This window comes from Caretta caretta, chromosome 14 (genome assembly GCF_965140235.1).
Source record: "Caretta caretta isolate rCarCar2 chromosome 14, rCarCar1.hap1, whole genome shotgun sequence".
Lineage (NCBI taxonomy): Eukaryota > Metazoa > Chordata > Testudines > Cheloniidae > Caretta > Caretta caretta.
In genome coordinates, this window is record NC_134219.1 from 30,895,756 (window position 1) to 30,914,594 (window position 18,839).

General features: G+C 44.6%; 1 protein-coding gene across 1 annotated transcript; it reads left to right on the top strand.

Annotated features, from left to right (window-relative positions):
* Positions 1 to 713: 713 nt before the first annotated feature.
* LOC125621782 (zinc finger protein RFP) lies at positions 714 to 18,208 on the top strand. The gene is made up of 7 exons (XM_048819078.2): positions 714 to 1,356; positions 3,592 to 3,687; positions 4,708 to 4,938; positions 5,255 to 5,277; positions 6,510 to 6,625; positions 16,679 to 16,738; positions 17,099 to 18,208. Exons 1-7 carry the CDS (start codon positions 904 to 906, stop codon positions 17,614 to 17,616), a joined length of 1,497 nt encoding a protein of 498 aa, XP_048675035.1. The 5' UTR covers positions 714 to 903; the 3' UTR covers positions 17,617 to 18,208.
* Positions 18,209 to 18,839: the final 631 nt, after the last annotated feature.

Sequence of the window (18,839 nt, forward strand, 5' to 3'; positions counted from 1 at the left end):
CCCAGGCCTCCTGCCCAGGCCCTGGCTGTGCTGCAGGGATGCGGAGGGTCAGACACTTGCTCTGGCGGTGGCCACATGCTCTCAGGCTCCAGGTGACAGGATCCTTCTTCCCAGTGTCAGCCCCGCCCAATCAGGGTTATGATCCCCCTCCAAGTCTGGCCCGCAAGGCCTCTTGGCTGGGGGTGTCTCCCTGCACTGGGCCCACTGCCCAGGGTCCCCCTCACTCTCACCAGCTGCTCACCGCACCAGGCTCCGCAATGCTCCAGCCCCAGCTCCAGCTCCACTCTCCCTCAACACTGCTGCTGCTCTGCCTCCAGCTCCCTGGGCTGCTTCTCTGGCCCCCCTGGCTCTGGTTGCTGCAGCTCTCTCCCCAGCACAGGTCTGCTCTGTGGGCTGCTTCTGTGACTCTGCTCCCAGCTCTGACCTGCTTCCTGGGCTGCTTTTCTGGCCCCTCTGGATCTGGCACCGCTCTGCTCCCCAGCTCAGCCTGGGCCCTTGCTTTCTCCTTAGCTCAGCCCTACTCTGCCTGACCCAGGCAATTCCAGCTCACACGCAGGAGGGGACCCCCCTGACTCCCTGATTAGCCTGCCCGCCCTGTCAGTCAGGCTGACCTGGAGCATTGGCCTCTCCCCATTTCCCCTGGGGACTGTCAGTCTCAGGGTCCTGATTTCCCATCGACCCTTCCCCTTTCTTTTGGCACTGGGAGTAAGCCAACCAAAATACCCTCACTGAGTTTTAGTAAGGGGACAGTCAGAGCTTTATTGGCACATTTTCCACAAAGGCCTCCTGGGCTGTAATGTCATCAACCGGCTCCATCCAGCTCAGCAAACAGCAAAAGTCAGTGACAGGAAGAGAAACGCCCAGTTGCTGCTGTAGGCGGGGTGAGTCTCTGAGCTCAGGAAAATGAAACTTACCCAGTTACACTGTCCAGAGGGAGCCATGGCGGCAGAGAAACCCATGGAAAGTCTCCAGGAAGAAGTGACTTGTCCCATCTGTCTGGAGTATTTCACAGAACCTGTCACTCTGGAGTGTGGGGACAATTTCTGCCGAGCCTGTGTCACCCAGTGCTGGCAGGGATCTGACACAGACTTCTCCTGCCCTCAGTGCAGAGAAACTGTGCAACAGAGAAACCTTAAGCTGAACAGGCAGCTGGCAAATGTCCTAGAAATAGTCAAACAGCTGAATTTACACAAAGCAAAAGGAGCAGGAAGGGATGGTGTGTGTGAGGAACACAAGGAGCCTCTCAAACTGTTCTGTGAAGAGGATCAAACCCTCATCTGTGTGGTGTGTGACAGATCCCAGGCTCACAGAGCTCACACTGTGGTTCTCATAGAGGAGGCTGCCCAGGAGTACAAGGTAGGGAATCATTGCCTCATGTAAATCATTCTAACTGAATTTTAATTACAGGTTAACTTAATCATAACTTGCTGGTTTTATTTGATTGCTCCCTCCTACAGCTACTGATGTACTGCAGCATTCACTGTATGAAAAATGATATAAAAGGAAATGCTTAGGGGAATGTGGAAAAAGGCAAAAATGAAGGCATTAAAGATAAATGGTGACATAAGGGACCTCTCAACTCATCTGAAGCTGTTAAACGACCAGTGAGGTTTAAGTCACAAGAGCTGCAGGCCAGTCTATGTGCGAGTGCAGCCTTCAGACTGGAGAAGGGGATGTTACAAGCTGTTGTTATTACTGATTTATATCACAATATTTATTTTTATTATTATTTTCATCCCAAACTCACCTGGCAGCTCAGTGACAGGGCTGGGAGTAAAACTCACATCTCCCCAGCCTCAGGCCAGGGCACTAACCACTGGTCCATGCTGCCTCCCCAGCAGCACTATGCAGTGATGAAGAGTGGCCATTATGTGGGAAAGACTCCTTTGTAAGGGTCCCAGGCCCAGCAGGGAGATGGGGTTTCTCACTGGGATTCGGAATTCCTGTGTTGCTCCATGAGGAGTTAAACTCAGATGCCGGCCTGCACTAGACAAAGTCACTGAGCTAAACACTGTGTGGACCCCAAGCACTTTGAGGACTTCAGACAGCGCGGGTCAATGCCAAATACCATTGGGATTTGTCAGGGTTCCCTCCCCACTCTGAACTCTAGGGTACAGATGTGGTGACCCGCATGAAAGACCCCCTAAGCTTATTTCTACCAGCTTAGATTAAAGCTTCCCCAAGGCACAAATTCTTTGCCCTTGGAGGATACGCTGCCACCAAGTGATTTAACAAAGAATCAGGGAAAGGACCACTTGGAGTTCCTATTCCCCCAAAATATCCTCCCAAGTCCTTACACCCCCTTTCCTGGGGAGGCTTGAGAATAACATCCTAACCAATTGGTTACAACGTGATCACAGACCCAAACCGCTTGGGTCTTAGGACAATAGAGAAATTAGTCAGGTTCTTAAAAGAAGGATTTTATTTAAAAAAGAAGGTAAAAATCACCTCTGTAAAATCAGGATGGAAAATAACTTTACAGGGTAACAAAAGATTCAAAAACACAGCAGAACTTCCTCTAGGCTTAGTTTCAAAGTTACACAAAACAGGAATAAACCTCCCTCTAGCAAAGGGAAAATTCACAAGTTGAAAACAAAAGGTAATCTAACGCACCTTGCCTTATTTACTTACTCTTTTTGTAATATCAGAGACTTGTACAGGATGGTTTATAGGAGAAGGAGTTTTCTGACCTGACGCTTCTCTGCTTCCCAAGAGAACACACAAAACAAAGCCTTCCCCTCTCCCCAAGTTTTGAAAGTATCTTCTTTCCCCATTGGTCCTTTTGGCCAGGTGCCAACCAGGTTATTTGAGCTTCTTAACGCCTTACAGGTAAGGAGGAATTCTAGGCTACCCTTAGCTGTATGGTTATAACAGGATTAGACTGGATTGCAGCAAAACTAACCCCTGGGCAGTGCTGACCTGTGTCAGTCTGTTCTATTGTGTATGTGAGCAAGGACCAGCCAAAGTGGTTCCATTAGTCCCACAATGCAGCTTTCCAAATATCCAACAATCCGCTGTTTCTGGGCTCTTTGCTAGGAACTAAGGGGTAGCTACCCAGAGGGCATTCCCACCAAAAGGGTTCAGGACAGCACTAAGGCAAAACTCAACCGTTCTTAACACAAATCAGCACCTCTAATGGGGTTTGCACTTGCCCTTAGACCAGTTCTGTCCAGTCAGCGCCATCCCCAGGAGTTCAGGGCTGAAGCTGAATGGGATTTGGGAATCCAGCCCATATTTCTGGCTCTGATAGCTTCTGGGATTTATATCACTTTGTTAGTGAAAACTCAAAAAATAGGTTATTTCACATGGTGAAAGAAAAATCCAAGGATGTGACCCCAGTTTCATGCTGGTTTAATTCAATAGAGAAACTGGGCCAAATTATTCCCAAAAGTACAAATATAAGCTACTCCCATGGTCTATTAAGGAGGTTTCATTTCCTTGGTATCTCTGATATCACAAACCTACTAGGTTCTCCAGTCATCAGTAGAGTGTTTTATTGTTTATTTATTCATTTATATTTGTTTGGCGGGGAAAGATCACCCCACTCTCACTTGTAAAATCAAACCAACCAAAACATTTCTGTTTCTTCAGAAGAAATTTCAGACCCATTTGAAGACTCTGAGGAAAGAGAGAGGAAAGCTCCTGAAACTGAATGTGATTGGAAAGAAGAGAATCCAGGAATATCTGGTAGGTTCCCATTGTTATTAACCTGCAGGGACATGTTCTGGGAGGTCTCCGTGGTTCTGGTGAATGTGGGATTTTGTGTGTTGTTCCATGATCACAGGATACTATGTGTGGGTGGGTGTGCGCACACGCATTTAGACAGAGGATCTGAAAACTCTCCCTAGAGAAAGCCATCATCTTCCTCTTCAGAATGGAAACTTTATTTCAATGAATGAATGAATTACTAGCCTTTGTGCCTTGGATGAAAAGCTTCCCAAGGTGAACTGAATGTGCCCAATTCAGTGCTATCTGTCTGAGCCTGCAGTTCCTTGTTGAATTATTTAATTGTTTGGCTCTTTTTTTTCTCCCCATCATCTCTGTCAATGTAGTTCTCAATACAGTTGTTTGAACAACAAATTTTTTCATTCACTGGACATTTAAGGAAAAGTAGCACTTTGGGGGATACCAAATACAATTTTTTTTTCTAAATTTTCATAAATCAAAGGCTATTTGTGTCAATGAAATGTTTCATTTCAACAAAATCCAAATGCTTTTTTTTTGATTATATGCATTTTTAAAAAAATTGTTTAATTGTATTAAAAACAAGGAGATTTCACTTTCTTCTGAAAATGTGGAAATGAAATGTTCTGATTTTTTTCAGTTTTTTTAAATAAAAACATTTGGTGAAATTGGCATAATCCATGAATGTTTGTGTCACCAAATCTGCATTTGACCTAAAAAATTTTTAGTGTGAAAAATTTTGCCCAGGTACAGTGCTGAGTCCTGCCTCCTGCTGCCCTGGATCTGGATACTCAGAGAACAATGATAGCTCAATATCCTGACCTTGCCAAACAGAGAAATGGCCCTTTAAGAGAGATTGGGGCCAAATGGGAAGGTGTTAGAAAATCCTCTGCCTAGTAACTACAGGATATAGTCAAATGTCAGAAGTCTTAGAGATTGCAAAGACAGTCTCTCTCCTGCACACTCAGGACCTCAGACTCTCCATGTACCTGCCCTGCCTTTTTTTTTTTTTTTTTTTAACAGAAACAAACACAAACCAAGAGGCAGAAGATTGTGTCTGAATTTCAGCAACTGTGGCAGTTCCTGGAGGAACAAGAGCGACTCCTACTGGCCCAGCTAGAAAAGCTGGACAAGGAGGTTGTAAAGATACAGAATGAAAGTATCACCAAATGCTCTGAGGAGATTTCCCGTCTCAGTGAGTTGATCATTGAGGTGGAGGGGAAGTGTCAGAAGCAAGGGAGTGAATTCCTGCAGGTGAGACTGAGTTAAATATATCTCAGATCCCAATACTGGGACAGGACAGCTCTTGAATCATGGGTACTAGAGTCCAGCAATTAGAGATCTCAGTATAACTCAGTGCATGCAGTGCAGAAATGTCAGTATTTATTGCTCTTTGAAGAGTTACAGATTCAGATATAAGAGATGGAAAAGCCCCATTAGCTCAGCCAATGAATGGCTCTGAGGCCAGGGCAGGGGTCTCCTTTTCCCATGTTTACAAAATCCTATTCCTGGGATCCCCAGCATCTGCCATGTGGATCTAAGATTCTTTTTCTCGTTCTCTCCCCTCTAGGATGTCAGAAGCACCTTGAGCAGGTACTGCGGCTCCTTCTCACTTACCTTCACACTTCACAATGTTGGGAATGTGCTGGGAGACCATGTTAAAACGTCATCTTGGCAGGGCTCCAGTGCAAAATGTGTGGGGCAGGTCACATTTTGGATACAAATCTCTCTGATTAATTTAATCCTGAGGTTCTCATCATTCAATAGATGAATCTGGCATTGTCCACTCTATGGAAAAGATAATTAACCTAAAATATTTCCTAGAGATGTCACCTCCCTGGAGGTCTGGCTATCTCTGGATTCTGGGATGGAATCTGGGCCTTTCACCTCTAGAGCATTGGCAAAAATCCTACCCAGGTCAGCAGTGATCAAGGGTCTTTCCTACCTGAAGGCCCCTGTGGCCTGTCGTGTGCCATGAGATAGGGTGGGGGGAGTTGGTGAGTCCATCTAGTTTCCACTTGACAGATGTCTACAATACTACGCCTACCAGGCTGGATGCCAAGGAGTGAATTGGCCATGGAGATTTAACTCTCATAGATTCATAGATACTAAGGTCAGAAGGGACCATTATGATCATCTAGTCTGACCTTCTGCACAACGCAGGCCACAGAATCTCACCCACCCACTCCTGCGAAAAACCTCTCACCTATGTCTGAGCTACTGAAGTCCTGAAATCATGGTTTAAAGACTTCAAGGTGCAGAGAATCCTCCAGCAAGTGTCCCATGTCCCATGCTGCAGAGGAAGGTGAAAAACCCCCAGAGCCTCTTCCAATCTGCCCTGGAGGAAAATTCCTTCCCGACCCCAAATATGGCGATCAGCTAAACCCTGAGCATATGGGCAAGATTCACCAGCCAGATTCTACAGAAAATTCTTTCCTGGATAACTCAGATCCCACCCCATCTAACATCCCATCACAGGCCATTAGGCCTATTTACCATGAATAATTAAAGACCAAAATCATGTTATCCCATTATACCATCTCCTCCATAAACTTATCGAGTTTAATCTTAAAGCCAGATAGATCTTTTGCCCCCACTGCTTCTCTCCTTTTAACCCTAAAGCTGGTGTCTCCAGGCCAGAGTTGGACAACATTCATAGGACTTTTGGGGAGAAGGTTGCACTGCCATGGTCTATCCTGCACCTGCTCTGTGGCTGGCAGAAGTAGAGGAATTTTAATGCCAGGCCCATTAGAGCAGCATCTTTTACAAGCCAAAATTATAATAAGTTACTAAATGAAATATAACAAGAGATTGTTTTTCTCCAGGTGTGAGAAGGGGAAGTTCCAGCAGCCAGTGGAGATTTCTCCTGAATTGGAAAAGAACCTGAGTGATTTCTCCCAGAAAACTATTGCTCTAATGGAGACGCTGAGGAAGGTCAAAGGTACTGAGATGAGATCAAGGAGAGGAAATCAGGATGAGTCTCTGAGCATGTGGGAAGAGATGTGCTCTGTCCGAATGGTTCATAATTAGTTTATGTAGCTATTTAATACATATTGGAAAGTAGACATATACTAGGAATTAATTTGTAAACACCTAGAGAATAATAGGTTATAAGGAATAGTCAGCATGGATTTGTCAAGAACAAACTATGCCAAACCAACCTAGTTTCCTTCTTTGACAGTATAGCCCAGTTCTTTAGTGGTAACTGCTTATATTTTCTATTAATTCTAATTTAAAGAGCTGGGGGATTGCAGTAGGATTCTAGTCCCAGAATCAGGCACAACAGAATTAAGGTTATTAAGTCTGATTGGGAACCCTGGTGTGCACAATGGAGACACTCACACTGAGGGCAAAGCAAAGCTTTAACTACTTCTATTAGCACAATTAGTGAAGACAAAAGAGATCTATACCACATACAAAGACAGCAAAATACAGAGATAAGATGAAATATTGTATGATTCCTCACACAAATGCTCATTTACTCACATACTCTCATCCGTGGGAATCTAGTGGTAAGGTTATAGGCCTCAAAGCCTCACGCTAACTTAGTTATGCCACATGCTAACTGCTTAAGCCAATATATTACAGGATAGAGGCCTCTAGGTTCCCTGCATTACTGCAAAGTAAAAATAAAATGCTAAAGCTGGCCATGGGCTATAAGTCCTCCTTTTGATGGGGTGATTGCACATGAACCCTATCACATATATTATGATGTAGATGGTTGATTACCTGAGGGGGAGGTTCTGGTGCCAGTCTGTCTCCTGTTACTGAGGTTAAAGGACCTGAAGGATTGATTCTGGCTGTGTAGTTATAAATGCAGCATATGGATGCTCTGGTACCAGATATGTCCCTGTTGTAGGTCCCATGCTTACACTTTGGCTTGATTCATCCTCTTTAATCCCCCTAGGTTGTTGTTGGGTCACTTGACCCTTTGTACTTAATCTCCTGATTTTACACTGCATGCACCCGAATACAATGAATATAATCCTATTGCAATGCCTCGGATGATAACCCATCCTTTTAACTCAATTTTTGTTCGTAATGGTGCTGCTAGGACTTCATCACCTCTATTAATCAAGTGGATAAAAGATTGCTCAGCCTCATTGACATTATTGATAATTTGTATGAGGTGTGTGTCTTTTTGATCCACTAAATGTTTCAAGTGTAAATTCAGTGGGGGAATATAAACAAGAAATGTTGGTGTGCTTTGGACTATTAGGTCTTGATAGGTTGGGTCAGATATAATAATAGTGGTGCTTTCAAGTGCAGGGACAGGAGAAATCACTATGTGCCCTATTAAAGTATGTTGTTTTTGGGTAAAACAGAAATTTGGCTCTGTGACCTGACACTCCAATTGAGATACTTTCGATGGCTGGTTACTACACAATACTGGTCATTTCCATCATAGATCACCCTCTCCATCCATGTCTTCCATTTGGTCAGTCTGACCTGGCACAAAGATGTGATAGGTTCTATAGATGATCCTCTCCCTGCAGTCCACACAGGACAGTATCCACCTCAAACACATCCCATCTACAAATGTAGTGATGGCCCTTTTCTGAGCAACAGGCCATCTGTGGGATCTTCCAGGTTTGGCTTTCTGTGTGATTGCCCACCAAAGGAGGAATGTTGATGTGTTCCCTATAGATGTTGTCTTTGAGATGTTGCCAGGATGGGCAGGGATGGTGTTCCTGGTTTCTGTTTGCCAGAAGCTGGGAATGGGCGACATGGGATGGTCACTTGATGATTGCCTGTTCTGTTCATTCTCTCTGAGGCACCTGCCATTAGCCACTGTCGGAAGACAGGATACTGGGCTAGATGGGCCTTTGGTCTGACCCAGTATGGCTGCTCTTATGTTCTCTTATGTTCTTATGAAATGACTTAAGGGATGGACAACAGCCAAATGGCTGTACACATCCTTATCTGGGTCGAGCACAGGCAAGGAGACTGTGAATGAGATGTACAAGGACTCTGCTATGGAACAATACTAGTTAAATAATGAGTGTCTTGACTGGTGTGTGGTGTCACAGATCCCATATGCCACATTGCTAAAGCTGGCTGTATGGGCTACAACAGTGTTACTGGTCCAGGGGCTGGGGGAAAGCTTTAGATATGTTGTATCATGCTTTTAGTCAGCTTTTTGACACAGTCCCACATTATGTTCTCATAAGCAAACTAGGGAAATGGGATCTAGATGAAATTACTATAAAATGGGTGCAAACCTGGTTTGAAATCCATAATCAACTAGTAGTTATCAGTGATTCACTGCCAAGCTGTAAGGGTGTGTCTAGTGGGGTACCACAGGGATCAGAACTGTGTGTGGTACTAATCAATATTTTCATTAATTATTTGGATAATGGAGTAGAGAGTATGTTGGGCTTAGGGATAAACGGTCATTTAGGGTTTGTCTACACTACACAGTTTTGTCAACCAATTTATTCCAACAATCAAAAACTGGTATAATTATATTGCTTCTGCATATTCACACAATGCTCCGTCTGTCAGCGGAGCGTGTCCACACTTGGTGCTCTAGCATTGACAGTGGGAGCAGTGCACTGTGGGTAGCTCTCCCACTGTGCTACTCGCCACTTCCTGCAACTAGATGTTGTGGGAAGATGGAGTGGATCACAGTGCATCATGGGTGCAGGATCAACGTTCCATGACGTGGTTTTTTCCTTCCCATCATTCCATGGGATTCCGGCTGTGTTTCACTCCACTTTTTAGTGGCCCCTGTTTACTGTGTGCCTGCCATCTCTGTCGGAAAAGATGGATCCTGCCCTGCTGTGTATTGTTGCGGTCACTGTTATGGACATATCGCGGATGGTCATGCAGTATATCATGAACTCCCAATCTGAACAGGAATCAGAACTGCTTGACCTGCTGTGTGCCATGGAAGGAAACAACACCAGATTACTTTTGGCATTCATGGAATAGCTGCACATGGTGGACCGTCACGTTTGAGCTCGGGAAACAAACACAGAGTGGTGGGGTTGCATCATTGTGCAGGTCTGGGGTGGTGAGCGGTGGCTGCAGAACTTTCAGATGTGGAAAGCCACCTTCCTGGGACTGCGTGTGGAGCTCACCCCAGCACTGCAGTGCAAGGACGCCAAAATGAGAGTTGCCATCTTGGTGGAGAAGCGCATGGCGGTTGCTGTGTGGAAGCTGGCAACTCCAGACTGCTACCGGTCAGTCACGAATCAGTTTGGAGTTGGGAAGTCCACCACTGGGGCTGCGTTAACGCAAGTGTGCAGGGCCATTAGTCACATCCAGGTTCAAAGGACTGTGACTGTAGGCAACGCGAGTGAAATAGTGAATGGCTTTGCGGCAATGGGGTTCCCTAACTGTGGTGGGGTGATAGATGGCACACATATTCCAATTTTGGCACTGGAGCAACTTGTGACAGAATACATCAATAGAATGGGGTACTTCTTTATAGTTTTGCGTCCTTGTCTGGGGGAGGCACTCTGCTGGTGTGTAGGGGGTTTCCGTGAAGGCCACATCTTCAGGAGCACAACAGACAATAAACAGAAGCATGATTGTTTGTTCACACATAGCATTGAATCATTATAGTAAAGTACACCACTTTTTACATACAAATCACTTTCTCACTGTCCCCAGGCAAGCACACATCTATGTGAGCACCCTAATCATGGTGAGTTTGGCCAGAGGAGAGGTGCTCAAGATGGGGCAAAGGGTCTAGGTGACTTTTTAGGGGATCACTGCAGCTGACTAGGAAGAATATTGTAAATTCTGCCACCATTTTCCACAGGCAGGGGTCATTGAAACCGATATCTCATTCCTGAGGGTAAGGAAGGATGCAAGGGAGCATCTCCTGCATGCATGCAACTTCAGACTGGGTCCCTATGCTGCTCTCCTGTGTGCTGCTTTGGTTCCTGCACAAGTGATTGTCGATTGGCATGGGAAAGTTTCCTACAATGGGGGAAGGAATAAAGCAGCTCTGCCAAGGAACCTTGGGCAGAAGATTGGCAAGTACCTCCACGAGAGTTCCTAGAGATCTCTGTGGAGGATTTTCATGAAATCTCGATGTGCATAAACATAGATCTGCTGCAGTGCTTAGCTGCACAGGGGAAAGTGGAGCACATGCAAACACAGCTAGTCTTGTACATTTCTATCCCTTCACCCACTTCTAGACTATACAGACCAAAGGACAGCTCTACCTCATATAACCGAGCAGTATCAACTCAAAAAGATCACTTACCAAAGCTCTCCTCTCCTGTATCATGCATGCCAGAGCCAGACTGCTGGGACTTGCTAGACCCCTCCTGAGTGGAAAAGAGGTCCTGACTCGCTGCACCACTGAACGACCCTGCTGTGTACTCCACATTGTCTTCCAATTCAAACTCCTTGTCCACAACTTCGTCCTTGGGGTTGAGTCTACTGTCCGCTGCCTGCAGCCCCGCTAAAGTATCCACGAGGCTCTTGACGGTGGAGATGGGGTCACTGCCAAAGATGGCGGCCAGCTCCTTATAGAAGCAGCAGGTCTTTGGCGTAGCACCAGAGCAACGGTTTGCCTCCCTTGCCTTCTAGTACGCCTGCCTCAGCTCCTTTATCTTCACTCAGCACTGATGAGTGTCCTGTTCGTACCCCTTTTCCAGTAAGCCATGAGAAATCTGCCCATAGGTATCGAAGTTCCTACAACTGGAGTGCAGCTGGGACTGCACAGCCTCCTCTCCCCATAGTACCAGCAGATCCAACAACTGCGGGGTACTCTGAGTGGGAGAATGTTTGCTGCGTGGAGCCACCATGGTCAGCTGGGGAGATGATATGTGAGCTCTCCATGCCGAAGAAACCGGAAGTGGAATTTCAAAAATTCCCTGGCCTTTAAAGGGTGTGTACCTGGGTACAGGGCGGCGGAGTTCAAACTGCTGACCAGATCAGTCAGGATGGGCATTTTGGGACACCTCCTAGAGGCCATTTCCAGCAACATAACCAAGCGTGGTGTGTACACTAACACTTTCTTGATATAACTTTGTTGCAGAAAGCTCTATGCCTTTTGTCGAGGTGGTTTTATTTTGTCGGCTAAGCAGGAGAGTTTTGTTGGCAGAAAGAACATTGCAGTGTGTACACCTCCACTGTTTTGTCAATGAAACCTGACTTTTGCCGACAAAATTATGTAGTGTAGACAAGGCTTTACACTAAAAATCACAATATATTCAGGTTGCTTCTAGTCCCAAGAGATCAATCACTTCCCCCAGATCAGCTGGTACCCTTGATCTTACACCAAAGACAATTCCTGTAGCCAATCCTATAATAAACTATCTAAAGGTTTATTAACTACAAAAAAGAAATACGAGAGTTATTTACAGGTTAAAGCAAGCAAATATACACACAAATGAATTACCAGCTAAAATTCCTAAACATGACAGAGATGTAATAATCTGTCAATTCAAAATGTCTTTTAGGGCAAACGCAGGGGTAGCCCCTGGCGATCTCTGTCTTCATTTAATGTCTCTGGCCTGTGAGAGTCCAAAGAGCAAAGAGATGACAAATCTTCTTGTGACCCTGTTTTTTCTTTTACATTTGGCTTACCAGTCCATGAGAAGAACTTCCTTGCATGGGGCATTTCCAAGGTGTGATAGGGCCATTCACCAATCCTTTGTATTGTGATGTTTCTTAATGTCAAATTTAATCTTGATAGGTCTCCTTAAAGGGGCGGGGGGAAGGGGGGAGGGGAGGGGGGAAGTTCCCATGCTTGGGTTTACAAGTTCAGAGCAAACATTTTCAAAGTTATAAAGCAAAACTGACATATTTCCTTATAGCATGGAATACAAGCATTACAAGGGAGATTAATGCATGCTGCAATTTATAAGCATTTCATAGAGTCTAAGTATTAAATAATTCATATAAGACTAATATGTATTTTGAACAAAACTAATGTACATGTGAGCTGGTTTGTTTCCAGCTATGAGTTTGTCAGTGCTTAGCTAATGCCTACAGCCTTGGTCAGAGCTGGCACTTGGTCTGCCAATGTCATAAAAGGTGGATGACCTTGTTAAAGATGTGTCTCTCATACTCTGCACCTTTGCAAAGATGGATAGGGGTGTAAACCAGGGACCTCTTGGTGCCAACAGGCAGATGGCACAGGGGGTGCAGAGGGTTTTGCAGAGATCCTCTGGGTCAGATATAGGAATTGTAGTTAACCGAAGGGTGGCATGTGAGGTCTCTACCAAGAGCCCATTGGTTGCCATAATCATTGCAAAATATATGTCCAGACACTAGTAGTTAAGTTAAGTAGTTATATGTCTCTTCTGAAAATTATGTTCTTAAGGATTTGGGATTAGGGTGGGTCACTAGGAGGTGATTTAGCTCAAGAATATTCCTTTCAAACAAGAGGTTACAGATACTTATTTCTCTGTCTGGTCATGGGTGCTTTGGGTATTGTATGTTTCACAATGGAGCCTGTTTGCCTACTCTGCCAAATGCTCATCAAAAGAAATCTTCAAGAGCAAAATTTTACAGAAAGGAATAAAGAGCAGGCAGGGGTCCTGTTTACAAGTAAAGACAATGAATTGTTGGGATATATCTGGGCGTGACCTACAATGGAAATGTTCCTTCCACTGGGGGAGTAACAGATACACATCTCTATCCAGATATTTGGGTATTCTATATTGTGTGCTCATACTATAGGCCTATTTGCATAGTGAGCCAGATGTTTTTAAGAGATTTTGAAATCTACAAGAAAGGAAAATACAGAAAAAAACAACCAGTAGGAGGGTGTCTTCTTTAGGAATAAGGACAATGGATTGTCCTAATATATCTGTGTGTGGAAGCAGACTGGCAGCATGTTTGCCTCAGGAATGAAGGATCACAGTCAGCCTGGCTGTAAATTGCTGCACGGATTTTTGGGTGAGCAATACTTAATTAGATAGGAGAGTACCTTGTTAATTGAGCCTGGGCTCTAGAGTGTGTGTTATGATTTTGTTTTAAATTAGGGCTCTCAATTGTAGTTAACTCAAGCAATTAATGCAAAACAAATTAACTAAATTAAAAAAATTAGTCACAATTAATGGCAGTTTTAATTGCACTGTTAAACAATAATAGAATACCAATTTAAATTTATCATAAATTGGATGTTTTCTATGTTTTAAAGTATATTGATTTAAATTACAACACAGAATTCAAAGTGTACAGTGCTCACTTTATATTATTTTTATTACAAATATTTGCACTGTAACAAAGATAAACAAAAGAAATAGTATTTTTCAATTCCTTTCAAGTACTGGAGTGCAATCTCTTTATTGTCAAAATGCAACTTATAAATGTAGACTATTTTGTTACATAACTGCACTCAAAAACAAAACAATGTAAAACTTTAGAGCCTACAAGTGCACTAAGTCCTACTTCTTGTTCAGCCAATTGCTGAATGCTGCCCACTTCTTATTTACGTCACCTGAAAGTGAGAACAGGCATTTTCATGGCACTGTTGTAGCGGGCATTGCAAGGTATTTTTGTGCCAGATATGTTAAATATTTGTATGCCCCTTCATGCTTCGACTTGTAGATTGCAAATTGTACAGTGCAAATATTGGTAATAAAAATAATAATTAGGGCTGCCTAATAATAACAGTTAATGCATGTGATTAACTCAAAAGAACTCAACACTTTTTTTAATGTGCATTAATTGCATACTAGGGTGCCGTGCTCAGGGGGTGCTGCTGCATGCCTCCAGGGCAGGGGTGCCCCTCCCTGCATCACCCTTCTCCACTGCTGCTCCTCCATCCCACCCATGGAGCCATGCCAGACCAAGCTACTCCAGACTAGGAACCTGGCCTCACTCTTCTTCACAGAGTGGAAGGGGTGGGGTGGGGGGCTGATGTCGGGGTTCCCCCTGCCCCCACCCATGTACCTGGTTACTGCTGAGCTGGGGTCGGGGAACAGGGGGAGCCTGTCTGCTGCTGCTGCCAGCTCAGGAATGAGTGCGGTCGACAGGAGCTGCTGTTGGCTGAAAAAGTGCTCAGGCTTCTGAGTGCTCTGCTTAAAGAGACAACGCTTCCCCAGCGCGCGCGCACACACACACACACACACACACACACACACACACACACACACACACACACACACACACACTTCCCCCAAAGAGCAAAGCTATTTAAATAAATGGTATTCTGTTATTGTTTAACAGTGCAATTAAAACTGCGATTAATCACAACTTTTTAAAATCTCGTGATTAATCACGATTAATGCTTTTTAGTCATTTGACAGCCCTATTTTAAATGTAACCATTTGTTTCCAATACTACTTGCTATGACTTGAATCTTGATTCTTTGTTAAATAAAAGTATACGGTGCTTGTTTTCAATATAAAAATAGCTAAGTGCCTTGTGTCAAGCAGCACAGTGACCTGAAGTGTAACGGCTAAACTGGTGTGCACTGTTTCTTTAGAAGCAGCGAATCCGTGAACACTACGAGTGTCCGGTGAACCAGGGAACGGACGCTCCAGGGAGATGCTTGCAGGGTTTGAGGGTTGGAATGAGCCAATCAGTAACGTGAAGTGAGACTGCAGGGCCTGCGGGGCCTAGAGGGCAGTGCTTGTGTTGCCTATGGCCAATGGAGTTGGGAGCTGGCCCAAGGCAGGCGCAGATATGGCTTCTCATGGTAAGGCACGTGGCAGTGAAGTGCTCACAACCCTGGGTACACCTGGGAAATATCACAGGAGGCCAGTGGCACAAGGGTGCAACTGTGCCAGGACCTAGGACTTCTCTATCATGTGCCAGGCCTGTACTGGCCTCTGTAACCGTTGAATAGGGGCATTGCCAGCAGATCAAGGGACGTGATTGTTCCCCTCTATTTGACATTGGTGAGGCCTCATCTGGAGTACTGTGTCCAGTTTTGGGCCCCACACTACAAGAAGGATGTGGAAAAATTGGAAAACATCCAGCGGAGGGCAAGAAAAATGATTAGGGGACTGGAACACATGACTTATGAGGAGAGGCTGAGGGAACTGGGATTGTTTAGCCTGCAGAAGAGAAGAATGAGGGGGGATTTGATAGCAGCCTTCAACTACCTGAAAGGGGGTTCCAAAGAGGATGGCTCTAGACTGTTCTCAGTGATAGCAGATGACAGAACGAGGAGTAATGGTCTCAAGTTGCAGTGGGGGAGGTTTACGTTGGATATTAGGAAAAACTTTTTCACTAGGAGGGTGGTGAAACACTGGAATGCGTTACCTAGGGAGGTGGTGGAATCTCCTTCCTTAGAAGTTTTTAAGGTCAGGCTTGACAAAGCCCTGGCTGGGATGATTTAGTTGGGGATTGGTCCTGCTCTGGGCAGAGGGTTGGACTAGATGACCTCCTGAGGTCCCTTCCAACCCTGATATTCTATGATTCGATGATACTATGAATAGGGAGATCAAAAACTGCTCCCTTCTATCCCTTTGCCAGTGCAGGCATGAGTCTGGCCCATTGAGCCAAACCTCTTCCAGCCTTAATTTCCAAATCTATACAATGTTTTTGTTGTTGTTTGTATTTCAGTCAATGGACAACAAGGACCACATTGTTCTGAGCTCTGTACAGATGCTGAGCAAACAGACCCAAAGAGCTTACAGCTCAGGGCCCTGATCCTGCAAACCCTTAACATTCTATTAATGGCAAAGGGCCCAAAGTAGAGAAAATTATAGTCACGCTAAAGTCCTTGCAGGATCTGGGTCTAGGTCATGACAAAATGCAATAGGAGAATGAGACAAATCAACCAAGGGTTGGAGAGGGAGGATGAGAGAACAGTAAACAACTCTTAGAGATTGTACCTCCTAGGATGGTTGAGAGACTTAATGGATATTGATTCCATTGCTGTGAGATGCCTGAATGAAAGAGAAAATGGAAGGTTTCAGACTCGTTTGTATTAAAGACCTGTGTGTGTCTCTGTCCCTCTCTGTCTGTTTCTCTGTCACAATTAAAACACAGTTATGTGAATTAAGAGTGGGGATGTTGTTATAAATATCACAACATAAAATCTCACTGATTTTATCTTTTTTCCCTGTAGACACTCTGCCAGTTGAACTGGAGGAAAAAAAAGAGAATACTCTAGGATCACACAGACAGGGTGAGATTTCAAGGTCGAGATTATTTTTCAGTTATGAGAAAATTCCCATGAAAATGTTTTCTTGAACTTGTAGCTAAGCCAATGCTGACCATGATACAACCAGTCCTAAAAATAAAAACATTACTAAGACGCGCCCAAGTTGAAGTCAGACAAACAATCCAACACCAACCTTAACGCTGAGTTCATGCCCACAGCAATGAACAGAAACATTCTATCATCCAAACACCCTTAACTCTGACCCTGGGATTTTCATAGATATCCATACACATTATATATATTAAATTCATAGGAATGAGTGGACAGGCCACTCACCTCAGGGCTGATCTCTGGCTCTAATACTCTGCTTCCCTCTCTCCTCAGTGAATGTGACTCTGGATCCAGACACGGCTCATCCCCAACTCCTCCTCTCTGAGGGTCAGAAAAGTGTCAGACGGGGAGACAAATGGCACAGACTGCCCAACAATCCCAAGAGATTTGATACCCTGGAGTGCGTGCTGGGCTGTGAGGGATTCACATCTGGGAGATACTACTGGGAGGTGGAGGTGGGAGGTGAAATAATCTGGGCTGTGGGGGTTGCCAGAGAGTCTGTGAGGAGGAAGGGATTGTTCTGCTTTAACCCTGAGTGGGGGATCTGGGCTATGGAGCAGTGGTGGGGTGAGTTCCAGGCTCTCACCTCCCCTAAAACTCCTCTGCCCCTGAGCTGGGTCCCCAGGAGGATCCGGGTTTGTCTGGACTATGAACAGGGGCTGGTGACATTTCTGGATGCTGATAATGATGCCCCAATCTTCACTTTCCCACCGGCTTCCTTCAGTGGGGAGAGAATCCACCCCTGGCTTTGGGTTCAGAGTGAACAATCACAGCTCAGACTGTGTCCCTGACACTTGGGGAAAACATCCCTTCTAAAGACCCTGAAATCAACTTCTCTAGCCTCAGACACCCTAATTTCTATGACCCTGGAGAACGCTTATCTTCCTGAAAGCCTTCTACCATACAATCAGTTTGTATGACCATAAGGCTTGATGGGGCCTCTGAATTGTTAAAGTATAAAGACCAAGATGCTACTGAAATGGAGAAACCAACCGCATTGCTCCAAGAATTGTGCAACCTGTTTGTCACTGGCCTGTGTGATCCTTGAGGAGTGTAGCTGACTGTAGGGGTCAGAGACTGTCAGATAGGAGCTCAGAGAGTGGGAGAATGAAAGTGAAAGAAAGTGACAAGGAGAGACATGAGCCAGGGTGACAGAGGGACTGGGAGATGCTACTGAACGTGATGGTGTCATTCATTACGTAATCCATCTATTTAATTCACTGGTTCATGAAAAGTGGAGCCATTTTAATGCCTTGGAAAAGTGATTTCTGCAAATGTTGCACTTTTTCTCTGTTCTGACCTTACATAATCACTCCCTAAGTGATTGAAGCCCTCATTTTTTTGTTAACTGAACCTTTTTAATAAATATAAAGCTTTTTTCTGCTTGGTGTTTTCCACTCTTTTGAGGGAGCGAGGAGGTGCAGAAGATTTGATTCGCCACTGACCAAAACACAAGTTAAGAGTAAGGTGGGGTACACTCTATGGGGGGGCAAGTTGACTGGTTTAATCAAGGGGCTGTAGAGCTGCCACCCTCCATAAAATGACCTGCTTATGAACTTGGAAGTGCATTGAAACCCATGTGGATATATATCTTCCTTCTAAACATGGTACTCTTTAAAAGAGTCTGAAATAGAGCTTGTGAGGCTATTTTGGGGTTATTTGGTCAAGGGGTTCCCAAAACATACCCCCAAATACTCTGCTTTTATCATTTTCAGATTTTTATAACACTTTGTTTTAGAATTAGGTATAGCAGATTTAAATTAAAGCTCAGGAAAAACTTGCTAACTGTAAGAACAGTAGGACAATGGAACAGTGTCTAGGAAAGTTGTTTCAGAGTAACAGCCGTGTTACTCTGTGTTAGTCTGTATTCGCAAAAAGAAAAGGAGGACTTGTGGCACCTCAGAGACTAACCAATTTATTTGAGCATAAGCTTTCGTGAGCTACAGCTCACTTCATCGGATGCATACTGTGGAAACTGCAGAAGACATTATATACACAGAGACCATGAAACAAT

Bases quoted from the DNA above. Each gene is read 5' to 3' on its own strand.
- LOC125621782 (XM_048819078.2), top strand. From the start codon at position 904: ATGAAACTTACCCAGTTACACTGTCCAGAGGGAGCCATGGCGGCAGAG. The intron at 1,357-3,591 runs GTAGGGAATCAT...CTGTTTCTTCAG, and splicing joins AGGCTGCCCAGGAGTACAAG to AAGAAATTTCAGACCCATTT. The intron at 4,939-5,254 runs GTGAGACTGAGT...TCTCCCCTCTAG, and splicing joins AAGGGAGTGAATTCCTGCAG to GATGTCAGAAGCACCTTGAG.